The sequence below is a fragment of the Manis pentadactyla genome, chromosome X (assembly GCF_030020395.1).
Source record: "Manis pentadactyla isolate mManPen7 chromosome X, mManPen7.hap1, whole genome shotgun sequence".
NCBI lineage: Eukaryota > Metazoa > Chordata > Mammalia > Pholidota > Manidae > Manis > Manis pentadactyla.
The window spans coordinates 103,769,062-103,793,135 of record NC_080038.1 but is presented as its reverse complement, the minus strand read 5'-3'; the positions used below and the strand labels follow the sequence as shown (position 1 = coordinate 103,793,135).

Here is a 24,074-nt window from a genome sequence, read left to right as displayed (position 1 = left end):
TGAATGAAGTCCTTTTAACCAAAAAGACCTAATCACTCCTGTTACCACTGCGTGTTAGAGGCCTCGGTCATGAGTTCCCAGATGCTCCGTGGAGGAGGGTTTTGAGTAGGGTCTGAAGTTGCTGGTGGACTTTGGGCTTGTTGAAGGAGAGGGCATGCACACAAATTCAAAGTTGGGGAAACAGGCGAGAATGAAGCTGGGAGAGCCCCAAAAGAGGGCCCGGTGGGGGTGGTGTGGGAAGTGCTGACATGAAAGGCCAGCCCATGCCTGACCCTGTGTCTAAGCTCCCTCTGATGTGGATATCATGGTTTCCCTTCCTGCAGGAGACAGAGGCAACCCAGGGTCACTTGGACTACCCAGTCCAAGACCTCCAATGCTGAACCTCCAGTTCAAAGGAGACAAAGGCTCTTGGGGCTCAGCTGGATCTGACGGATTTCCTGGGCCCAGAGGTGCTGTGCAGGGAAGGGCTAGGAGAAATGCCCAAGAAAGGTTTTACAGCCCAACTCAACTTCTGTCCTGAAAAAAGGTCCTGCAGCCTAAGGCCTCCAGGGCAGCTGCCCGGATGGCAGCAGGGGCGCCAAGGAGGCTGCCTTCCCTGGGCCCAAGGGCTGCCTGAACCTTGGAGATTGCCAGTTTTCATTGCCACTGTGGAACTAAGTGTTTGAACCACAGGCTGTTGTGTCCCTGGAGGAGCCCGGCACGTAGTGGGGCACTGAGCAGCTTTCCCAAGGCTGGAGCTGGGGGGGCCCTGACCAGTGCCCCATAAGGCTGAAGGCTCCGCCCCACCCCTGTGCCTCTACCCCCAAGCTAACTGCCTGCCTGTGAGCCAGGGCACCTGCACCTTGGGGAGCAGATTTTCTCTAGCCCAGATGCTTTTTCTGAGCCATATGCTTCTTTCCCAGGTGACAAAGGAGAGGCTGGCCTCCCTGGGTCACCAGGCTTGCCTGGACCTCCTGGCTTCCCCAGCACTGTCAAGGGACTTATTGGGAGACCAGGCCCCCCTGGCTCCACAGGACTCCGGGGCTTACCTGGCCTGAAGGGGTCCCCTGGAATCACAGGTTTCCCAGGAATACCAGGGGAAAGTGTAAGTGTGCCCAGATGTTTGTTCTCCGCTAGGAAAGAGCCACTAGAGCAAGAGAACATGCCCCTGTTGCCCACCTTTCTCAACCCAGCCCTTTTCCCTAGCTGTCTCCTCACAAACCTTCTCCTCGAGTTTGACAGGTCTTGCCACCCTTTCCTGGACATCCCGCCCTCTGGGCCTCCATTCCTGCTACCTCCCCCTCCAGGCATACCCTCCTTTGCATTTGCCTAATACCTGCTGTCCCCAGGCACGTGCTCTGCCAGGAGTCCCTGAGCTCCCCCACTGCTGCCACACTACACTTCTCACTGCTTATATTGATTGTAGTTGGTTCTGCATAGGTCTGATCTCCTCAGTGAGATTGTTAGGACTTGAGACAAAGAAGCATCTGTTATGTTTTTCATCTGTGCCCCCCAGCCCGCTTCCTCATTGAGTGTGGTACATCATTACGAACTTGATACTGACTTCTTAATGTTTTGATTTCAAGAAAGGTCTTTGTTGCCTCCATAAGAGGCAACAACTGGCAAAGAATTAAAGCCAGTTTCTCTGGGTTCTCAGAAGGTAGGGTGGGAGAGTAATGTTAGCAACGAGACAGACTTGGCTTTGAATCCCAGCTCCATCATTCATTAGCTCTGTGATTTTGTGCCTCTTGCTTAGCTTGCCTGAGCTTCACTTTTCTCATCTATGAAAACTGGGGAATAATATTCAAACCTCCTTCACACAGTAATGAGGATTTAAGTGAGATGATACATGTAAAACACTTAAGATTGTATTTGGCACATGGCAGGCTCTGAATAAATAGTAGCAATAAACTAGTAGTATCTAAAGGACTGAATGAGCTGGATCACAGAACACCTGTGCTCCTTGCAGGCAAAGTCCCTGTCCTTTACAAGTGCCAGTCCATCTGGTAGAGAGAACACACACTTACACCCACACCCACACACACACACACACATCCCTGAAGCAATTGCAAAGGAAATAATTCTCAGCTGGATGCTCATGACTACTCATGCACTAGGAGGGAAGGAATCAAAGTGGGAAGGCATTCTGGGAGGGGTTCCAGCAGGAGCAAAGGCTCAGAACCAGCAGCTGTGGCAATGTGCAGAAAAAGCCAGGTGAATGTGGGGGGTGCCCGGGGTGGTGGTCCAGTGAGCTCAGTGACCCAGTCCAGAACTCAGACTCCCACCCAAGGCACTAGGTGGCATGTCTTTACTGGGTACATCTCCAAGTGAATCAAAACCATACCAGGAACCAGGAGAAGAACTGTACTGATAGCAGCTGACATGCCCACCTCCCACTCAGAGCATTGGACATTAGCCAGTAAAGGCAGGTTTTCTTGTAAAAATAGTAACATTAGCCCAAAGTCAGACTTCCGTACCTGCACATATACAGCCTGTTACCTGGGGGCAGAAAGACTTCATGTTCTTTGTGGAAACTGGCAAAGCTGGTTCAAGTATCACAGGGTAAAACAGTTTTTCTTGTGCATAATGGCTCCAGAGCTTTGGCCAGAATGGTGGTAGCCAACTGGCTGCAGAGCATACCAAAGGCCTGGCCTGCTGTCATAGTCTGTATTTTCTGAGAGACTTGCTTTGAATGGCCACACCTTGATTTCCCAAGATTCCAATTTTGATAGGCTTTGGGAAGTTATGAATGACAAGTCCAGGATTAATCTGCAGATTAAATCCCTCCCCTAAAATCATTAAGTATGCATTTCTGCCCTGTACACATCACCTTCCCCTCTGCAGGATGCCCCCGAGTCCACTCCTGCCAGAGTACAGGATAGACACATCTCAGGCACTTGTTCAAGGAAAGAACGGAGCTAGGAGGGTGGGAGGCCCTGAGCTCTGGGCAGAAATAATGATCCTATGTTGCTTCTAAGGGTTCACAGGGTCTCAATGGAGCTCCGGGGCTCCCAGGAACATCTGGTCTCCCAGGTTTAAAAGGTAGGGAGCATTTTCTCCTTTAATGTGTTTTTCCAGAGCAAGGTGGATTTCTAGCTGGCCCAGGGCTCTCCTGGGGGAGACTCTGTGTTTAGAGGGAGGTGAATTGATTTACATTTCCCCTTTGGCAATCTTTGGTCCTCAAAGACATGCGACAAATAGTGGTTTGACCCACCTGACTTCCAGACTCAGCAGAGAGGAGAATCTTCCCCTGCTGAGCCCAGCCCACTGGGTCAGAAAATTTCCCATCCCGGCTGTCATACTGTTGCATTCCAGTGATATTTTAGGGCCCCTCCTAGCATCTTCTCTGCCCATCCTGAGCCTCGTGATGTGCTTCCCAATGGAGATATGTTACCTGTAGCAGCATTTCATGCCAGTAGCCTGGTAGCATCCCAGCCCTTTGTTGGTGATTAGTCACCTTTTGCCCAATGGGTAATTTTGTCAAGGAGCTCCTCTGGCTATATGGAATCTGAAAAGGTTTTGCCTTCAAAAGATCTCTGCTACAAAATCAACTACAACTTCTCCTGACCTCTTGAACAATGTCTTGATATCCCCAGGAGATCGAGGCCAGACTCTTGGAATTTCTGGTAGTCCAGGACCCAAGGGACAACCTGGGGAGTCTGGTTTTCAAGGTAAGCCTGTAGTATTTTTGTCTCATGTGTCTATAGTCTCCTCAAAACTAAGGATCAGAAGGAGTTTTGAAGGTCAACCCCAAGTTCTGCAACTTCTATCCAGGGCAGAAAAATTCCTACTTGACATGTTTCCACTCACAGGCAGCCCACAGTTTCCCCAAGCAAACCAGGCTACTCTTCCTTCAAGACTCATAGATTTATAGGATAAGTCTAAGACCTTTGGGGTAATGTCATCGCACCCCTTAGTTTATAGCTATCTAAACTGCTCCTCGAAGATTTCCACCTATTGCTCCTACTTCTGGGGGCACTCAGAACAAATTACTTTTCAACTGGGCAGCGCCTTTCAAATGAGAAGACTGCTACCACAATCCTTTTCTGAGTTTCTTCACTGGCTCTAGCTCCCTTGGCCATTCCAGTGGCTTCACCTTCCTACTCACCCTCTTCCCTGGATGAGCACACTGCCTAAAATGTGGCCTGATCACTCAGCTTTTTTCTTGGTTTTGTAGGTGTGAAAGGAAAAGATGGACCAGTTGGTGATGTGGGTTTTCCAGGAAACAAAGGTGAAGATGGAAAAGTTGGTATTTCTGGAGATACTGGCCTTCCTGGCTCCCCAGGTACCATGCCACCTGATAACTTTATTCTGATAAAGTTAGGATTAGCTTCAAGCCACGACCCATTCTGAACTTCTATCTTGGTTTCACTTTGAGGACTGCCCGGGATTCCAGGCATGAGAGGAAATCCAGGACTTCCAAGTCCTCCAGGCCATCCAGGGGCAACTGGGCCCCTGGGACCCCCGGGCTTAACAGGAACCAAAGGTGTGTGTGTTTTGGAGAAGGTGGTATGGGAAACGGTCCTTCCCTCAAAAAAGGACAGCAATTGCTTTATATTAGGAGATACTAGCTAGGGTTAAGCTATACCCTGGAGAATCATTGACTGGGCCCCATGAGGGATAATGGAAAAGGAGGATGAGGAGGAAGAAAGGAGGTCAAGCTGAATGGGAAGAGGACAACACAGCAACCATGGGGAGAAGAGTTAGCAAAGAAGGTCACTGCCATGGCATCTGTAGCCTTTCCCTGGCTCCAAGGTGGGGCAGCAAGTGTCTGGGAGCTGGTGACTCAAGGCCTTGGTGTTGCTACTCTGTGTTTTTCTTGAAGATACCTAGTTATCTACCACCCTGCTCTTAAAGCTGGATTGGTCTCTAATAAGAGTCAAGAAAATCTAGATTGGTGGGTAGAGGTTAGGGCGGGTCCAGTCTCTCTTAGAGCATTAAGTAACGCCTCCAGAAGGGCCATGACCTTTCAAATGAGGACTTTGCAATGTTCTTGGGGTCAGGGCCTTTGCTGGCCCTTCATGATTCTAAGCTGCTGGAGCCCTCTCTGATATTCTGTCCCCTCAGGTTTTCCTGGATATCCTGGTTTACGTGGACTGAATGGGCTTCCAGGAACGAAGGGGACCCATGGAAATCCAGGTAAAGAAGACACTCAAGGGCAAGGAGAGCACCAACTCCTCCAGAAGCCCGGTGGGGGCTGGCCATAAGTTCCAGACTGTGCTATAGCCCATATCCTTGGATTCACTGATCTCCTTGCCAGCTCCCAATTTGGGGTACTTTGATGTGGGGAGGAAGGAAGATGGGGTTTGTCCTTCCACCCAGAATGAGCTCTCCTTCCTGTTATTTCAGTACTCAGCCTCTGGTATTTGTCAGGCAGGCCCCCAACAAATGAGTTAGACATGAGGGCCTCACTCCCACTGTGTTCTATCCTCTCTCTGCATCTCCTCCTAGGACCTAGTATAACCGGTGTGCCTGGGCCGGCTGGCCTGCCTGGTCCTAAAGGGGAAAAAGGTTCTCCAGGAATTGACATTGGACCTCCAGGGAAGCCAGGCATGAGAGGACAAAAAGGAGGCCAAGGTAAGTAACCCAAGTCAGGCCTTAGAGATGATGAGTGAGGCCTGGCTGGGGAGCCAGGGTTGGGGTTCATCAGGGCTATGCAGCTCACGGGCCTGGGCTGTGCCTGTCTTCACATCTCTAGGAATGTCAGAACCCAGCACAACAGATTGCTAAGAAAGAGGGTAGGCCATGTCTAGGGCTTTCCTGCGAAGCACAGTCTGACAAAAGTCACAGGGAAAAGCCCCCCAGCCTCCAGTTTCACTCCTACTCTCATTAGCCTCAAGGCCTCTCTTGCACACTTGGTCATTGGCTGAGTTTAATGTGCCCCTGAGGGACAGGGCTTGTGCACTTACTGAGAGGTTTGCCCGAAGTTCCTCAGTGTCCAGTGGGGATGGCACTCCCAGGGCCCTGGGAAGACAATGTGGCTGCTGAAAACAGCTCAAGACTTAGAGGATAAATGCCTCCCTAGGCCAGGCAAACAGTAGGCACTCAGATTTGTTGGGTTAATGGAAAGTAAGTTTCGCCCTAATCTCAGCCCCTGACTCCTCATATTATCTGAAGTCCCTTTCTGAGCCTCTGTTTCCCCATTTCTCAAATAGCGACAATGAATTCTAATTTTTTAACTCCCCTTAGGAATGTTCTGAAGACCCATATACACCCCACTCAATGTAGAACACAAACTTACTAGGGCATCACAGCCAAGAGCATGGGCCCTAAAGTCAGACCACTAGATTCCAATTCCAGCTGTACCTCTCATTAGCTAGATGACTTGAGCAAATAAGTTACTTGCCCCTCAATCCCAAATGAGCCTTTAGTTTTGCTTTTCTGTAAAATGGGCATAATAAGACAATCCACCTGATAGGTTGGGTGAGGAATCAATGTGGAATGAGGTAATATATATGAAAGGACTTACTGCAGCGCTGGCACATAGTAGGTACTCAAGAGATGGCTGGCCGTTATATCATTACATTGTTACCTGGGGAAATCATCTTTGCAAAATGTGCTGTCCCTCATAATCCCGGGGGACCTGAGGTCCCATCACATTTTATTTGTTTATGCGCGTGTTTGTATAACATGCATTATGTTTCCCAGGAACTCTGTTCATACATTAATTCATTTTCTGCTGCATTTTATACCGGTGCACCTGCTGCCTCTGTGTTTACTCTTTCCTTTGGCCTGGACCAATCTGTTCTTTTCAGAAAGCCAGCAGCTTCCCCAGAGAGAGGCCTCAACTAGGATCTGAGTCTGCAGGGAGTTTATGTAGCTTCTTTCACAGGAGAGAGAAGAGGGGACTGAAGAGAAGCATAGAGGCATTTGCCTTTTTGGTTTTCAAAACTTGACAATGAATACCTGCCTGGCCATTAAATTATTCATTTCCTTTAGCTATGTGAGGTAATAGAATCACAATTACAAATGCAGTGAACGGCATGTGTCAAGATGGATACATTGCAGGAACATAATGTTGAGTCAAAATAAAAAGGAAAAAGAAAGCAAGTCATAGAAGAGTACATTTGGTATGATTCCACTGATAAATGTTCATAAATAAGATTAAATGACCAATATATTGTTTAGGGTACAAATATGCATGGTCAAACTGTGGGTAAAGGGAATGATGAACACAACAGGAGGGGTTGCCTCTGAGAGGCAAGGTGGAGGGATCCATGAAGGGCGTACACAGAAATTTAAGGTAATGCTATCTTTTTTCTTAAATTTGGTGGTTGAAACACAGATTTCATTGTACCTGGATTATTTTTACATACGATTTATAAACATTCTTCTGCTCTTCTCAATATTGAATGAAAACACTGTTCTAAAAGAATATAGCAAATATCATATACCCCTGCATAGGAACCTATCTCTGTTTTGAGCATAGAAATCGGTATAAAATGTGAATTTACCCCAAAGAAAACTTCCAGAGCAATCCCTGTCTCTACAGTACATTGAACTAAATAATTTTAAATTACACCATTCATTTTCCTATTTGCAACTAAACATTTAGAGGCTGCACTTGAATATTTAAGGTTTGTTTTAAGGCTCTGACACTGGAATGAATTGGAAAAATGTGCCATCTGCATTTTCATGTACTCATTTAAAGTGTCTTATTCTTACTCAAAGAAATATATGAGCTTTTTTTTTTACTAGTACTGCAGGTCAGTAGTAACTTTATTTTAGGTTTAATAATATATTGGTATAATTATAAAATCAAAAAACAGGTAAAAAGAGGAGGTGGCTCCAAAACCCATGGGAACTTTTTAATAATCTGTGTTCTGCCCACACTATACTATCTGTGATGTCTTATTTATTGGTTTTACATAATTTCAGCATATATATATATATATATATATATGTATATATATATGCATGTATATAAAGACATACATATGAAAAAATACAATGTCTTTCCTTTCGGATTTTTACCTTTGTAAAAAGGAAACACATTTCAAAGGTTCATCAAGACATAACTGACCATACCCAAAAGAGCACCGTAGGGCTTTGCAGCTTTTTTTTGTTTTGATTTTGTTTCTTTTACAGATCTTAATCATTGGAGACGTTTCTGGGAATATAGTTTTTCCTTCTCTGTATTTCCTCAGCATTCAATTAATTAATGAGCTGTTAAAACACCTGAATTAACCAATCTACAATCTTTATAAGTTTTCATGGATTTTTATTTCTTAACTAAAAATGAGAAATTCAACATTAATATTTTTGGCTTTTCCTATCATAAAAAATAAAATTCAACTTTAATATTTTGGGGTTTTCTTATCCCAAAGAAAAAGTAAGAATCTCCACTACCAGAACAGTTTGCCAACCAGTTTGAATCTATTTGTCTTCATTTAAATATTTCCTAGAATATACCAAAGTAATAAATACATGTCTTTCATGCTGCGAACACAGTATGGACTGCCACATTTGTATTTGTGGCTTTGACATATTTTCCCATTAAGATTACCGTCTGTGTATTTAATGTGTGTATATTACATAAATCTCCTGTAATCAGCTGAAATTTTTGGTTTTGAACATTGTAAGTCATTCCAAGAACAGAAAACAGGTAAAGCAGTATTAGCATTTGAGCAAATAAGTATTCTGTATCTACTTTGTCCAAAAAGAGGGAAGGGATTTAGTATAGAGAAATTTGTTCTATAGGTAATTAAGCAAGCATTTAGGTAATATCATGAATTTTCCTGTTTGCCTAGAAGGCCCAGAAGTTAGCCCTCAAAGATGCCAGGATGCACAGTGCCCTTGCTGCCTCCATTCTGATCCAGCAGGTGTCTTCTGACTGGTTGGGGCCTGTAGTCTGAGTGGCATCAGCCATAATTGGCTAACTTAATGAAATGTGAGACAGGGACAGTAGGTGTAAAGACACTTTGGGAAACTTCAATTCAGGTGCTGCACTCATGCCTTCTTTTTTTCCTGAGTTGGGGAAAATCTGTCTAAAATATTTCTATTACCACTGAGGTTGGGGAGGTAGAACTTTCTGAAGCTCTATCCCAGTTAAATGCAGTGCCTGCTGGGAGAGGGGAGTCGCTGAGCCCTTGTCAGCTTCGTTTGTCCACTAGCTGCAAAGATAAACTGAAGGAAGAAGAGCCCTCTGCTGGCATTCGCTGCTCTGGCTCCCACTTACTGAGAAAGCGTGGCCCTCTCCTGGGCACTCAAAGCCCACTTAGCTGCTTTTATTTATTCTTTCCAGGTTTCCCAGGTCTCCAAGGCCCTGCTGGTCTCCCCGGTGCCCCAGGCCTCTCCTTGCCCTCAGTCATAGCAGGACAGCCTGGTGACCCTGGGCGGCCAGGCTTGGATGGAGAACGAGGTAAAGACTGGAAGCCCAGAAAAGGGCTGGCCATCACCTTTTGTCCAGTCATTGGGCAGGTCCTGTATACAGTCCTGCCTCATCCCTATTCCTGCATATGCATGGGCCTGCTCAGCCTCACGTCCTGCCACCAGCAGGGATGCAGGGGACTGGAATGGACTGCATTTTGCAAAAAGAGTTTGGGAAGGTCTGGGCACTGGGACCCCACAGGCAGCAAGGGAACATTCTCTGCCTTGGGAATGGGCTTTGGCTTCCTAACAGCCCCGGGGACTTAAGCAGTGGCCACTTCCTGCTCACCAGCCCTCATCCCACTTCTGATCTTATCCCTAGGCCGCCCAGGCCCCCTGGGACCCTCAGGCCCCCCCGGGCCATCCTCAGATCAAGGCGACCCTGGAGACCCTGGCTTCCCCGGAATTCCTGGCCCTCAAGGGCCCAAGGGAGACCAAGGAATTCCTGGTTTCTCTGGCCTCCCTGGAGAGCTAGGGCTGAAAGGTATGGCTGCTTGGCTGGCTGTTGGGCCTTCTCCCACGCTACAGTCAAAGGCCCCTTCCTGCAGCCATGTGGACAGAGGCCAGCTGATAATGCTCTTCCCACCCTCGCCTCTGTCTGTCTCAAGCCCCTGCCACCAGTGCTACCATGCCAGGCCCTGATTTGCTCTCCTTTGCACTTTGCCAGGCATGAGAGGTGAGCCTGGCTTCATGGGGATTCCAGGCAAGGTTGGGCCGCCTGGAGACCCAGGATTTCCCGGGATGAAGGGGAAGGCAGGGCCAAGAGGTGAGTTGAGAGCATGTGCGATGCTGAGTCTGAGCTCAAGGGAAGGGTCTGGGGGTCACATTCCTTCAGGAGTCACTCACTGGTCAGCAGGCCAAGGAAGCCTGGATACCTGAAGCAGCTGAATCCAGCTCCCCCAAGCTGCCTCCATCAGCTCCCAGGACTGACGGCCCTGCTGCTCTGCCACCAAGGGTCCTAACAATGACCACCCCTGTCTGCATTAGTGGGCACTGGGTCTGCGCTCAGATCACTACTCACCTGTTTCCTCAACCCAGAAATGAAGAATGATCCTGCACATCCATTGCCGCATCCCCCTCAGTCACACATCTAATCCATTAGGCAAGCCCTGAGGGTTGTGTCTGCTCAGCGCACCTTGCATCAGTTCACCTCTCACCATCAGCACTGCTGCCACCCTGTCTCAGCCACTAAGGGTTCCCATGTGAATCACTGCAGGGACTGCTAACCAGTCTCCCTGTTTCCATCGTGCATCTCCTCCAACAATCATTTCTCCTGACAGTGGTCAGAGAAATCTTAGGGAAACAATCCACTGGCTTCCCACAGGATAAGAATAAACTAACTATGGCCCACCAAGTTTGTGGTGCCTCCCTTTTCCTCCTTATCACCAGCCCTTCCTCTTTGCTACTCACTGTGCTCTTGCCACACTAATCTCTTTCAGTTATCCAAACACACCATACCCTGGTGGGCCTCAGGGCCTTTGCACATGTTAGTTCTACTTCCTGGAATACTTTTACCACTCCCTCCACCCTGGCTCCCAGCTCCTTCTAATGCTTTAATGGTCTCAGCTTAAATGTCACTGCTTATGAGACCACTTATCACTCTCTCAAGCAAGTTCTCTACCCCTTAGCCCCCACTGCTCCCTCCCACTGTCACTGGACTGTTCATCCTTTGTAGCACTTCTCACAGTTTGCAGCCAGATTAATGGTATTTGTTGGGTTCTGCATTTTTAATCTTTGTCACCAAACCATAATCTCCGTAAAGGTCTATCGTATTCACTGCTCTGTTCCCTGACCTGCCATGGTTTTGTACATAGTAGGCACTCAAGAAATACTTGTTCAGTGAATTTGTAAGCAAATCAGCTTATTTGGCTTCTATTAGTGAGCCAGCTGGCTGGGGTCAGTCCCAGGCTCTGATGCCAACTGAACCTCTGGGGTTGGACTCATCCACTCACTTCCTTGGCACTGTGCTCTCACCGGGGAGGGAGTAAACCAGCCACCCCAGCCCAAACAAAGGCTCATCCCACCGTATTTGCAACAAACATTTCCTGACTTGCTCATCACATACGAGGCCCTGTGCTGGGCCCTGAGGAGATAACATGAATATAACCCAGTCCTTACCCTCAAGGAGCCACCAATCCACTGCGGAGATAGATGGGTAGAGACGACGTTGTGTAAAGCTTGGTGAGAGCCGTCCTGGAGGTTGGACTGGAGGACAAACAGGAAGGACAGAAAGCTGGTGATTAGAGGCAGAGAGGAAGGCTCCCGTGGTACCCACCCTGGCTACCTCTGCCTCCGCCTGACATTTGCATTTCCCCCACCTGCCCACAGGCTCTTCCGGCCCCCAAGGTGCTCCTGGACAAACACCAGTTGTGGAAGCTGTCCAGGTGCCTCCTGGACCCATGGGTCTACCAGGCATCGATGGCATCCCTGGCCTCACGGGGGACCCTGGGGTTCAAGGCCTTGTAGGCCTGCAAGGTGAGGAGGGCACCCAAGAAAGGGACTTTCTGGGGTGCTGAGACAGCCTTGGCTGAGAGGCTGAAGCAACTGGCTGGGCCTCTAGCTCACAAGGGGCGCCTTCATCAAGTGTTTCCTCTGCTCTTTCACAAAGCTCCCAGGCTTCTTGCCAGGAAGGAGGCCTAGCAGGGCTAGCAGTTGTACTTGGCTTTAGATATTGTGTGGGCAGAGCACAGCAGCTACTCCACACAGCTTGTCCATCACTAATGTGCTGTTGAGGGAAGGAGGGAGTATGGTGGGGGATAAAGAGCAAAGGAGAAAGCCCTGGGCTGGGGGACAGGAAACCTGACTTCTAATCCCAGCTGTGCTCCAAATGGAGTGAGTTAGCAGTCTCTCTGGGCCTTGGTGTCCTCATTTGTGATATGGGGCACCAGCTGTTGCCCTGCACGCTTCTCAGCGTTGCTGGGAGGAGAGGCTCAGCCTTGAGTTGAGTATGCATGCCAAGAGGATGGCCAGTCGCCCTCTCCTGGTGAGTCCTGGGCATGACACACAAGCCACGTTTCTCAGGGTAGCACTCCTCAGGACCCTCCGCATTGGGAATCCTGCTGTGGGCCTTCTCTCCTTTCAGGCTCCAAGGGTTTACCTGGCATTCCTGGCAAAGACGGCCTCAGCGGACTCTCCGGCCCACCTGGGGCTCTTGGTGATCCTGGTCTCCCTGGACTGCAAGGCCCTCCAGGATTTGAAGGTCTGGCAATATCGGCACTAGGGGGCAGAGGGTTGGTTTTTGTGAAGATTTGAGGCTTGGGGGTGAGTCAAAATCACAAATCTGGGACTTAGGAAACCTGGTGGTAAAGCCTGACACAACCAGGAGGCTGGAAAACTGGGCTCTCATCCATTCGTTCCTACCCACCTCTGAGCCTGTGAAGGATAAGATTCCTGTGTTCTGGAAGGCAAAGGACTGTTCCAAATTCTTTTCTGGATTCTCTTCCAGCTCTTAAGAGCTATGACTCAATACCATAGCATGGCCCCTACCCCGCACCTCCCCTTTTCTATCTAAGGATTCTGACATGGATGGGAGGGGACTTAAAGGATAAGAAAATCTGAGATAAGGTATGGCTGTTATTTGCCTTACCTTTTATATCACAGTTGGTAAATCAGTTGTCCTGAGTGGAGAACAATTCTGAGGCTTGGTGGGAAAGTGGTGTGATCAATCATCCACATCTACCATGGGCAGGGGAGGAGGGTATGATTTTTGCCTTGCTAATCCCAACTCTGCTTTTGCTGCTTCTGATTCAGCAGCTACTTGGTTATCTCCTAGGAGAGACTGCAGGGCCTGAGGATTAACCCCCCTCTGCCCCCTCACCCCCTCATAGAGAACCCAAGGCTGGTAGCTATGGGAGGGAAGCTTGATAGTGTGCTTTTGAAAATTGAAGTATAGTTGATATACAGTATTATATTGGTTTTAAGTATATAACATAGTGATTTGACAGTTATCTACATTATTAAATGCTCACCCCAACTAGTATAGTTACTATCCGTCAACATAGAAGGATGTTACAGAACTGTTGACTATATTGTCCATGCTATACTTTCATCCCTATGGCTAATTTATATCATAACTGAGATTTTGTGCCTCTTCATCTGCTTCACCTATTTCATCACCCACCCCACCTCAACTCCTACCCCATGGTAACCACCAGTCTCTTCTCAGTGTCTGTGAGTCTATTTCTGCTTTGTTCATTTGTTTTGTGTTTTTAGATTCCATATATAAATGAAATCACATGGTATTTGTCTTTTTCTGCCTGGCTTATTTCACTGAGCATAATACTCTCTAGGTCCATCCATGCTGTCACAAATGGCAAGATTTCTTTCTTTTTTATGGCTAAGTGATATTCCATTGGGTATATATATCACATCTTCTTCATTCGTCTATTGATGGATACTTTGGTTGCGTCCATATGTTAGCTATTGTAAATAATGCAGCAATAAACATTACGGGTGTGTATATCTTTCCAAATCAGTGATTTTGTTTTCTTCAGGTAAATTCCCAGAAGTGACATTGCTGGGTCATATGGTATTTCTATTTTTAGTTTTTTGAGGAGCTTCCTTGCTGTGGATAGCATGCTTTTTAAAATGGGGACTCCATAGCCCCATACATCTGAGTTGGCATTCCAGCTCTACCATTTACTTACTAGCTGTGTGACCTCTGAGCCTCAGTTTCCTTATCTACAAATTGGGGCAATAAGGTTGTGGTGAGAATCAAGTGAGCTAACGTGTATGTAAGGTGCCCTGCTCAACACATGGCACAAAATGAGTAGCTGCTGTTCTTATTGGCTGCACCTGGCTCACCACTTTTCTGCTCTCTCCCTCCCAGGAGTTCGCGGAAAGCAGGGCCCCTTTGGGAGGGCTGGACTGCCTGGGCAGAGTGTGAGAGTGGGATACACCTTGGTGAAACACAGCCAGTCAGAACAGGTGCCCCTGTGCCCCGTCGGGATGAGCCAGCTGTGGGTGGGTTACAGCTTGCTGTTTGTGGAAGGGCAGGAGAAAGCCCACAACCAGGACCTGGGTAAGTACCAGCTCTGCAAGCCCTGGCTGTCCAACCCACAAGGCAAGAGCCACCCTCCTCACTCCTTCCAGCCCAGTGCTGGGTAGCGGGTTACAGCATCAGTTCTGCCCAAACCCTGGCTCTACCTCTTTCTTACCATGTACTCTGGACAAGTTACTCAACCTCTCTAAACTTCTGCTTCCTCCTTAATGGAACAAGGCTAATTCTAGTACTCATCTCATAGGGTGATGTAAGGACTGCATGAATCACCCAAAGTAAAATGCTTAGAACATTTGGTGCATATGAATTATCCATTAAACGTTAGCAATTAGTAGTAGAAATAATAATATGACCTGTGGGGCAACAATGTTTACCCAAGAATTAATTGTATTATCTACAGGTGTGCTGACTCTGAAACACTCTCTCTATTAAATGCTGGTTTTACAAAGCACACTAATTAGCGAGTCATTAGTCAGATTATAAAAAGATTCTTTTCAATATCAAACTTCCTTGGTACATTGAAAATATAGTTTGATCAACAGACTTTAGTGTGTGTACAGCGTCCCAGGACTGTAAGGGGAGGTGTCCCCGCTCTGCTACAAGCAGTTGGATGTAAACCCAAACTACTATCAAGTCCTGTCCTAGTGGCCCTGGGAATAGGCTAATCCTCGACCCACCCCTCAGCAGAACTTACCTGCTTCTGCCCACCTTTTCTCCTTCCAGGGTTTGCTGGCTCCTGCCTGCCCCGCTTCAGCACCATGCCATTCATCTACTGCAGCATCAATGAAGTGTGCCACTATGCCAGGCGCAATGATAAATCCTACTGGCTCTCCACCACTGCTCCCATTCCCATGATGCCCGTCGGCCAGACCCAGATTCCTCAGTACATCAGCCGCTGCTCTGTGTGTGAGGCACCCTCGCAAGCTATTGCTGTGCACAGCCAGGACATCACCATCCCACAGTGTCCACTGGGCTGGCGCAGCCTCTGGATCGGGTACTCCTTCCTTATGGTAAGGCCCCTCCTCTTGTGTAGAAGCAGAGGGCAGGGAGCTCTGGGAGGATCCCTTGGGCTGGTTCCCCGGCTCAAGGGACATGGGATAAAATCCATGGAATTGAAAAGAAGGAATATACTTGGCCTGGGCTTGGGGAAAGACTGGAGCCCAGTCCTGCATGAATGACAGATAATTCTGGGTGGGAATAGAAATGAGCAGTTTGCACACAGCAGTTTAGGGGTGAGACTATCTGTGAATCACCAGAAAGGGTTCTAACATCTTATGCCTGCTTCAGTTATGCCACAAGCAAGAGAAGGAGGAAACACCCAATCTCGGTGGACGGTGAGGGAGAGGCTGTCCTCAGTCAGGGCCAGGGCCACACTCTCACTGGTCAGGCTGGGCACGGACATTCCCCACTCTGCTACCCACCCTCCCAGGCCCCTCTGGCCACTGCCATCTCCTCCTGAAAGGCTCAGCTAAGGACGTGCTGTATTCCTATGTCCTATGTCCCTGCTGGGATTTGGGCAGCTTCTCCATTTCGGTGGGAAGGCAGTGGCCGGCCAGGCTGTATGGCTTGCTAAGAAGAACTGAAAACATCTGTAAGCCCAAGGCAGCATCAAGTCTGTCACATGACATTCTGTGCATGTCTGGGGACATTAAATGAGTGAAAGGTCAGGTATAGGACCAGAAAAACTCCTGGGGAAAGTAGAGGGGCACCCACTGAAGTACCCTACCTCACCCAGCTTCTTTGCTGAGTGGGCAGGGGCAAGATGGTAAGAGAGTGTCTTTGAAGAATTACCAGAGCCACAGGCTTCCTCACATTAGTGCACCTGCCTGGGCAGAGGTGCTTCCTTGTTTTGCTCTGTGAATTGGACAGTTTATCCCCAAATAATATAGAATCATCTCACTATTATTCTGTCCTGTTCACCACCCAGACCCGGAAATAAGGAGAAAAGGCCTCTGAGCTTTGACAAGGAATGGTACAAGAGCCGTATACAAAAATCTCATGCGCTTTGCTCGTGGAAGCACTCTTAAGGCTTTATTCAGAATCTCTCTACTCTTATTTTACACATAATTCTAACATATTAGAATATCTGTATTTTCCTGAAAACATGAGGGTGGCAACGGGGACTGCCTAGTTAAGGGATCCTGAAGCAATGAGGCATACCTACTAAAAAGAAGAAAAGAGTGAGAAATTGATTCGAAGGCAGCCCAAGAACTCCCAGGCTGTGACCCTTGATGTGGGGCCTCTGCAAAATCACCCAAGACAAAAACTGACATTCACAATGACAAGCCCAGGTCATCTGGGAAGTGTAAAATACACAGTGTAAGGCAGAAAGATGTGTCATTCACTCTAAAAAGTTTTCTATCTGAGAATCAAACTGAGGAAAACCTTAATGCTTCATTTATCAGGAAAGGTCACTTACATGGAAACTCATTCTCCTGCAGTTCTGCAAAGTAAGGCATTCCTGTGTGTTCAGATCAGGCATTTGTCCCATTGGCCACTTGCTGACCTGGATGTGTATGAGGGCTCTTCCCTACGTTTTGGGGTCCAGAGGATAACCCAGCTTAGGTGAAGGGAGAGGGGCAGGGACTCTGAAGAGATAAGGACTGCCACCTGTGGGTACAGTGACCAGAGACTGTCAGTTCATGAGTAGCACTGATGGGGAAATCCGGAAATCACGTGCTGGGGGAGCCCTCTGAAGTGAGGGCTGGAATGTTAGGCCAAACACAAGGCCCACTTGTACTCAGCAGGTAACAAAACCTATATGTAGCCCTAAAGGGTGTGGTACAGACTGAAAATATAAGTTCTAATGAAGGTAAACTTCAGAGTCAGAGCGATAATAGAGATGCTGAGCGGGAGAGCCCATGGTTTAACCACCTTGTGGAGGGCTGTGTGCTCCATCCCCCCGTACACCGCCAGGGGCTGGAAATAGAGGGCTCTGAGAAGAATTGCATTCTGAAACCTATTGAATTTCCCTTCATCCAGCCTATCTCAGACTTATTTGTCCATGGAGATTTGGGGTGGGGGAGGGAACACCTGACACGCCTCGGAACTCAGTGGGACAGCAGCAGAGTGGGAAACACTGGCTGAGATGTAGCCTCTGCCTAGGCGCGGTGGGTTAGGAGGGCCCTAGGTAGCACGGAGGGAGCGCTCCTGGCCCCGAGGAGCTATGAGGGAGGAAGAGCAGTGTCTGGTGCTAAAATACAGCTTCTGGCATGCTGGCGAGAAGCTGGGGCCGAGCCCTTGAGGGAGGCGAGCTCAGGAAGGGAGCGCACATCCCTCGTGGAGCGGCGAGTCCGCCGCCGCGACCGCACCAGCTCACGAGAGACCCGGTCTGTTGCAGCACACCGCCGCCGGCGCCGAGGGAGGGGGCCAGTCCCTGGTCTCCCCCGGCTCCTGCCTGGAGGATTTTCGCGCCACTCCTTTCATCGAGTGCAGTGGTGCCCGAGGCACCTGCCACTACTTTGCCAACAAATACAGTTTCTGGTTGACGACAGTGGAGGAGAGGCAGCAATTCTGGGAGGAGCCAGTATCTGAAACACTGAAAGCCGGGCAGCTCCACACCCGGGTTAGCCGCTGCCAGGTGTGTATGAAAAGCCTGTAGGGTAGCACCTGCCTCTGACCCTTGCCCTCCCCTCCCCGACAACGGTCACCTCACGAACCCAAATGGTCTGAAAAAGGAAGGCTTAAGTGCTTTTGCCCACCTGTCAAGTTGTGCATTGGAGTCTCATTTGGGCTGGACTACTACTGCACACTGGTCACACCAATCCTCAGAACCAATGGGTTGGGTGGGGTGGGGGTGGGGGTGGGGGTGGGGGTGGGGGTGGGGGTGGGGGTGGGGGTGGGCCCACCCTGCTAAGATCTGCTGTCCCATTTCAGTCCACCTGGTGCTACGGTTAACTCAGATGTTGGTGTAACTATTCATGGCTACCTCAGAAAGACCTGCTGGGCCACCCCTTTCTTATACCTAGCCTTCCTCACTGTCTTGATCAGAAAGCTCTTCAGAATAGCTGATATCATTTCTTAATGGCCAGAGGTCACCACCACATTATTTGGCTTAAACCAGAACCCAGTGTTACCTACATTAAAAAAAAATTCTCTGGCTAAATATTCACAGATGGCTCAAGCCTGCATAGTGAAAGTTTGCACTCTTCAAGGAGGCTCACTGTCTCTAGGCAGGCAGCATAGCTGGAAAGAAGTGCTAGTCAGTAGCCCGGGTGAACTTCGACTCCTTCCAGAGTGAGCAGACTGGGCCCTGTATTGCTTAGGGAGGGACTCATTAACTTCACACGGTCCTAGACAAATCACTTCCTCCTTGCTGGCTCCTTTCCCAGCCAGACTTACAACTTGGCCCTGAGTAGGGTGGAGGATGCATCAAATGTGGCCAGGTATACAAAGGGAAATGAGAACCACAATCCTTTCTCCCAGGCCTGGGGTAGAGGGGTGAATGGGTAAGGAGGTGTGAATTCTGCTTTTGACTCCAGGAACAAAAAGATCCCTTGTCCCAATTTCTCAGAAGTCCCTGTTTATTCTAAATGCCATCCAGATGTGTGCAATCTGGCAAACTGAAGCTACAATGTGTTGGTTCCTTTGCATTTTTGAGGCTGTTAGAGACTTCCCATTAAAGTGTCCATCTAACAGCTCTTTCACAGGTAGCCTGTTAAAGGATTTTAATATATTTTTAAAAGCTCATAAAAATCTTGCACACTCCTCTCTTTAGCAGTTAGCCGGCCTAAAGCAAGCCTAAGCTGACTATAAAGTGTATTGTATTCTGTTTGGGGGGATTTGTTTTAACCATTTCCTCTAATTATCAATTTCCCAGAACACTAAGCTATGTTGACATGAGGCAATTCCTTCCAGGTGATTCTGTTTCCTTAAATATTATGTAAACTGTGCCAAACAGACAAAGCATAATCAGTATAATCTGCATTATTGTTACCTTCACTTCCTGAGTAATAAGCATGGTGTTAGCTTTGTACATCACAAATAAAAGGAATTAAATATGAACGTTTGACTCTTTGGACATTCTTTGATGAAAACTTTGGTCTGAAGTCCTTCTCATTGCAATTCGTGAGTCCTTCTCAGAGCCATGGGGGTTCCTGTTACTGTAAGTTGAAATTCATAACAAAAATGGAGGCAGGAAAAACTATAATTAAAGTCAAAGGGCAGAAAGAATCCTTTAACAGGCACAAATCAATATAAGCCTACAACTGCTTTTAGCCCCATCACATGCTAGAGTTCAAGAGAGGAATTTCCATACTTCTGGGGTCTGAGGGTCATCTACAGATAAATCACAAGTAGAAAAATGTTAAAGTCACCAAAATCAAACATACAGGTATATATGCATATATTTTTATATACATAAAATATATCCTCTGGAAGGATAAACAAGAAATTAATAACCTTTGGAGTATTCAGGGAAGGGATCTAACCTGTGGGGAGGGAGAGCCATTTCACTGAATACGATTTGTACCTTTTGAATTTTGAACGACTGGAATATATTATCTACTGGGAAAAAAAGAAAAAAATAGAATTTAAGGGAACAGGTATTCTATTATTCTTATATATACAAAAAAATAACCTGTTTGGTGCTAGCTTTCAAACCACAGTTGTTGGCCTTCCTCAGGACTTAGTTGAGGATGGAGGTGAAATGTATGCAGGTCATGAGGGCAAGGGGAGGAAAATGGGGAGACACCACTGGAACTTGAGGTACATCCACACAGGAGAGTGGTTAGCAAAGCCAATTTGATAAATATATCCTTTAAAATGTAGTACATTGCTAGTCGTGAAATGGTCTGGCATTGTATTTAATGCACAGATTAAATACCACCACATGAATAATTCGAATTATGGCAGTCAACCAAAATGGAGTCTAATTCACACTATTTTTTGTTTTCCACCAAATCAGCAACTTAAGTCAGTGACTGGCAAACTACAGCCTGTGGGTCAAATCCAGTCCTCCACCTGTCTTTGGAACCAAAGTTGTACTGGCTTACAGACAGGCTTGTTTGCATGCACATTGTCTATGGCTACTTTTACACTTCAGTAGCAGAGTTGAGTAGCTGTGACAGAGTCTACATGGACTGCAAAACTTAAAACATTTACTACCTGGCCTATACAGAAAAAGTTTGCTGACCTCTGATTTAAGCAATCATGATTTGACTTAAGGACAGAGTGATATCTCACAAAAGTATCAGTAAGGATGGGAACAGTGACCAAGCAAATAAATAGTAAGGTTCCTTTAAGTAGGAAGGGAATCCACAAGTGCACATTTGACATTGTTTCTTTGACAAACTTTTTGGTCTAAATTATAATTACTGAAAATACATATTCAAATGATTTAGCAAGAACTTTTTCTCCCTCATGCCATCACTTTATTATCAGAGCAAGAGAACAAATTGCTTCTTAGTATTTAGGCCCAAAGAGGTCACATCTGAAAGGGTGAAGAAGCAGAGGGTAACCATCTCTCATCTCCTGGTGCTTGAAGCAAGCTGGGAGTTGCTGTCTGTCTCCCAGACGTCCACCTCCTCCTTTCAGTAGCTGAAGACTCGTAGGGGCTGTGTAAGACAAGCTGGGAAGCAAGGAATGACTCCTAATCTGTCTGCTCCTAGATTCCATGATTGTTCTAGTTCCTTTGGGGAAAGGGTAATTAGTTTCTTTTTTCTGAGAAATGGTGATTGGCTCAGTCATGATTGCTATGAAGTTTGTATGCTGTTGGCAAATCAGGCACTTACTGACTAGAAAAGTCTTACGTAATTAGTTCATGTTCTTCTGGTGCCACTTGGAAGACAGGCCTCCAGCTGAGTTCCCACTATTCTACACGCTCAGAATCTCAAAATCTTCCTCCAGATCAAACTCCTCCAGCTGTTCGGTAGAGTCAATGAATTCTATCAGAATACAGAGAGAAGAAAAGCTTGACACTTGGGTTGAAGCAGCAACATGGGCAAACCTCATTTTATTGCACTTTGCTCTATTGAGCTTCACAGACGTTACTTTTTTACAAAGTAAAGGTTTCTGGCAACCCTGCATGGAGCACATCTTCCAGAGCCATTTTTCCAATAGCATTTGCTCACTTTGTGTCTCTGTATCACATTTTGGTAACTACTGTAATATTTCAAACTTTGTCATTATTATTCTATTTGTTATGGTGATCTGTGACCAGTGATTATGACTCACAGAAAGCTCAGATGATGGTTAGCATTTTTAGCAATAAAGTATTTTTAAATTTAGGTATGCACATTATTTATTTTTATGCATAAGGCTGTTGCACATTTAACAGACAATAGTATTGTGTACACACAACTTTTATATGCACTGGGGAACCAAAAACTTCATTTGACTTACTTTGATTGTGATATCCACTTTACTGTGGTGATCTGGAACCAAACTTATAATATCTCCAAGGTCTGCCTGTATGTTACTCAGTAGTTAAGACGATGCATTTTTTATTGCTTTGCTAGAGAAAAGCTTGTGTGAAGACTTACAGGTAGGACCACTGCCAAGTATTAAAAATTCTCTATAAAGAATCAAAACAACTGGGCTTGTTACTTAGTTCTATACATAGTGATGAGGATGAGGCTCTGTAAGACCTTTGAGGAACCTTTGAATCACCCATGGCATCTGATTTGTTTTCTGAACCAGACCATGAGAAAACAAATTCTAGTCATTTTGATTTTGCATGGAACTTTAGCACTGAGCTCATTTTCTCCTATTACCGTTCTTTGAAATTGGTTAAAGGCAGTTCATCAGAAGATTAAAATGACCCAGAAGCAGCACTCCTTGATCAGTCCAGCTGAGCAGAAATTTTACATTCCATGGAAGCATGAGCCACAGTTGTTTCTATCTCATAAAACAATTGCTACACACAAGTTTGCTGGCTGGAGAGCCTCTGAACAACAGCTTACCTGCCCCAGTGGTTGTCACTTCTGGCTTGGCTGGGGGAACAAAGGGAGGCCAGTGTGATGGATGTTTCTGAACTAATTCAAACATCCTTAAATTTTCCTTTAGAATTTCCTGAGGAGACACAGACACAATTGTGAACACTGCAGAGTCACTACATTTCTGTCCAGTTAGCAATCTTTGTCCCCAGACTCTAAGAGAGGATGGGCTGGTTGTTGAGAGGTCAAAGCAAAGGCCTAGCAAATACACCCATCCTCTACCTGACCCATCTAAAGATCCAGCCTTCTTAGATTCTAGATGCTGTTGGCCAGGAAGGTAGGACACTAGAGGGAGCATCTGACGGAAGGTCAGTATTCCCGGCCCCTGCTCCATCATGAGGTTCAGGTCATATGCCAGTTGCATGGGCCCAACTCAACTTAGGGGTGAGATGTTCCTGAAGTGTTGGCTCCAAAGAAATGTTGGTTAGTTAAGTTGAATCTGCCCTAAGAGAATATTGGTACATACTGGCATGGTTTCAGTTTTAGTCCCAACACTTATGGTATATGTCCTAATTTAAACAGCATAGTCTTATCAGAAAATTTTCATTCTAACTTTCAATGAGATAGAAACACAATTTTGCTGCATTCTGAAATATAAGTATTGCCTTTAGAAAATAATTCTTCATCCTGTCCTAGCTAATTATTAACCGGGGTTTCAGATTCAATTAGGGACATCAGTGTTAAGTATTTGTTCATTGGTGAAGAAAAATCTTCCTTCCTTACACTTACAAGAGGCTCTGGGCTCCCATCTCTCCAATTTCTTTGTTTTGTAGAGAGGAGAACATCATGTCTCCTCCACCCCATCCAGGACTTTTTAAACTAATCCCCATGATCTCCCTTCATTCTTTGAATAAGTGTTTATCACTGTCTTCCACATATTTGCCATGTGTTAGAAGCTGAGGATGAGGGAGGCAGATACAAAGATAAGTGAGCCAAGCAAAACAAGAAATTCCTTTCATACAAAGTACCAAAAAAATAATAATAACTTGCTTTAGTATTCATACATATTTCTGCAAATTGTGTTCCCTTTAAGTGGCAGCAGGCCTACATTTTATATAAGTAACACAGGTAATAAAAAGGCAAGCCCCCTAAGCCATAATAGAATACATTAAACAGTAAATGGACCACTAAACAAATAGAAAGTAATTTAGTTCCTTCAACCATCTCTGTTACAAACACAGAAAGGAAGAATTTCAGCTGAGCTAAATGAAATTAGCATTTTTAAGTTAAAACAGTAAAATGTTAGTCGATTATTTCATATGACTCACAGGCTTAATGAGATGAAACATTCAGTGGCTAAAAATATTGCCCACTTGACATACTAAGCATATTTCAAACAAAAGTTTTTCTTTTTTTCCCTGAAGTTATGCACAATTCCCCACACCTTAGTTTCTTTTTCATGCAGTAAAGTCATGTCAGGCTAGGTTTATGTTACTATGAAAAAAACAATCTTGAAAAGGAATCATATTGAAGAGCTTTCATTTTTTAAGACTAAGAAAAACATACATCTTTACCTTCTGAACAAGGCTACACCAGCTATCAAAGTCTTTTTCTTCTTTGCAGAAAAATCCCTTGTTGGGGGGGAAGCAAAAGAACACAACTTAGAACTGGTCACGGGCACCGAGGCAGGCCCTTTGCAATGCAAGGTGGAGCCGCTGGCCCAGAGTTATGATGTGGGCCACTCTCTTGGGATGCGTCTTGTGGCAATAAGGAAGAAGACTGGCTGGGCTTCTCTCTCTCTCTTAGCTCATTGCCTCATTTGGACACACACATTTAATTGTTCTCTTTCTCCC

General features: G+C 46.4%; 2 protein-coding genes across 4 annotated transcripts in view; one reads left to right on the top strand and one right to left on the bottom strand.

Annotated features, from left to right (window-relative positions):
* COL4A6 (collagen type IV alpha 6 chain) overlaps positions 1-18,131 on the top strand; it is a 270,516-nt gene extending 252,385 nt beyond the window's left edge. For 2 of the 3 annotated variants that reach the window (XM_036924944.2, XM_036924942.2), the window contains 16 exons: positions 324-449; positions 903-1,084; positions 2,958-3,021; positions 3,576-3,650; positions 4,157-4,264; positions 4,358-4,465; positions 5,047-5,118; positions 5,431-5,556; positions 9,224-9,340; positions 9,671-9,832; positions 10,016-10,114; positions 11,677-11,823; positions 12,431-12,547; positions 14,177-14,368; positions 15,071-15,357; positions 17,688-18,131. In XM_036924944.2, coding sequence (XP_036780839.2) covers positions 324-449; positions 903-1,084; positions 2,958-3,021; positions 3,576-3,650; positions 4,157-4,264; positions 4,358-4,465; positions 5,047-5,118; positions 5,431-5,556; positions 9,224-9,340; positions 9,671-9,832; positions 10,016-10,114; positions 11,677-11,823; positions 12,431-12,547; positions 14,177-14,368; positions 15,071-15,357; positions 17,688-17,948 — 2,243 coding nt within the window. In that variant the 3' untranslated portion in view covers positions 17,949-18,131. The remainder of the gene's footprint in view (positions 1-323; positions 450-902; positions 1,085-2,957; positions 3,022-3,575; positions 3,651-4,156; positions 4,265-4,357; positions 4,466-5,046; positions 5,119-5,430; positions 5,557-9,223; positions 9,341-9,670; positions 9,833-10,015; positions 10,115-11,676; positions 11,824-12,430; positions 12,548-14,176; positions 14,369-15,070; positions 15,358-17,687) is intronic. The other variant, XM_057495272.1, reaches the window with a different exon arrangement.
* A 1,543-nt stretch (positions 18,132-19,674) lies between these two features.
* The window catches only part of ATG4A (autophagy related 4A cysteine peptidase), a gene marked incomplete at its 5' end in the record, with an annotated part of 58,615 nt that continues 54,215 nt past the window's right edge, over positions 19,675-24,074 (bottom strand). The window contains 3 exons of the mRNA XM_036924946.2: positions 19,675-21,231; positions 22,249-22,357; positions 23,796-23,852. Coding sequence (XP_036780841.2) covers positions 21,161-21,231; positions 22,249-22,357; positions 23,796-23,852 — 237 coding nt within the window. The remainder of the gene's footprint in view (positions 21,232-22,248; positions 22,358-23,795; positions 23,853-24,074) is intronic.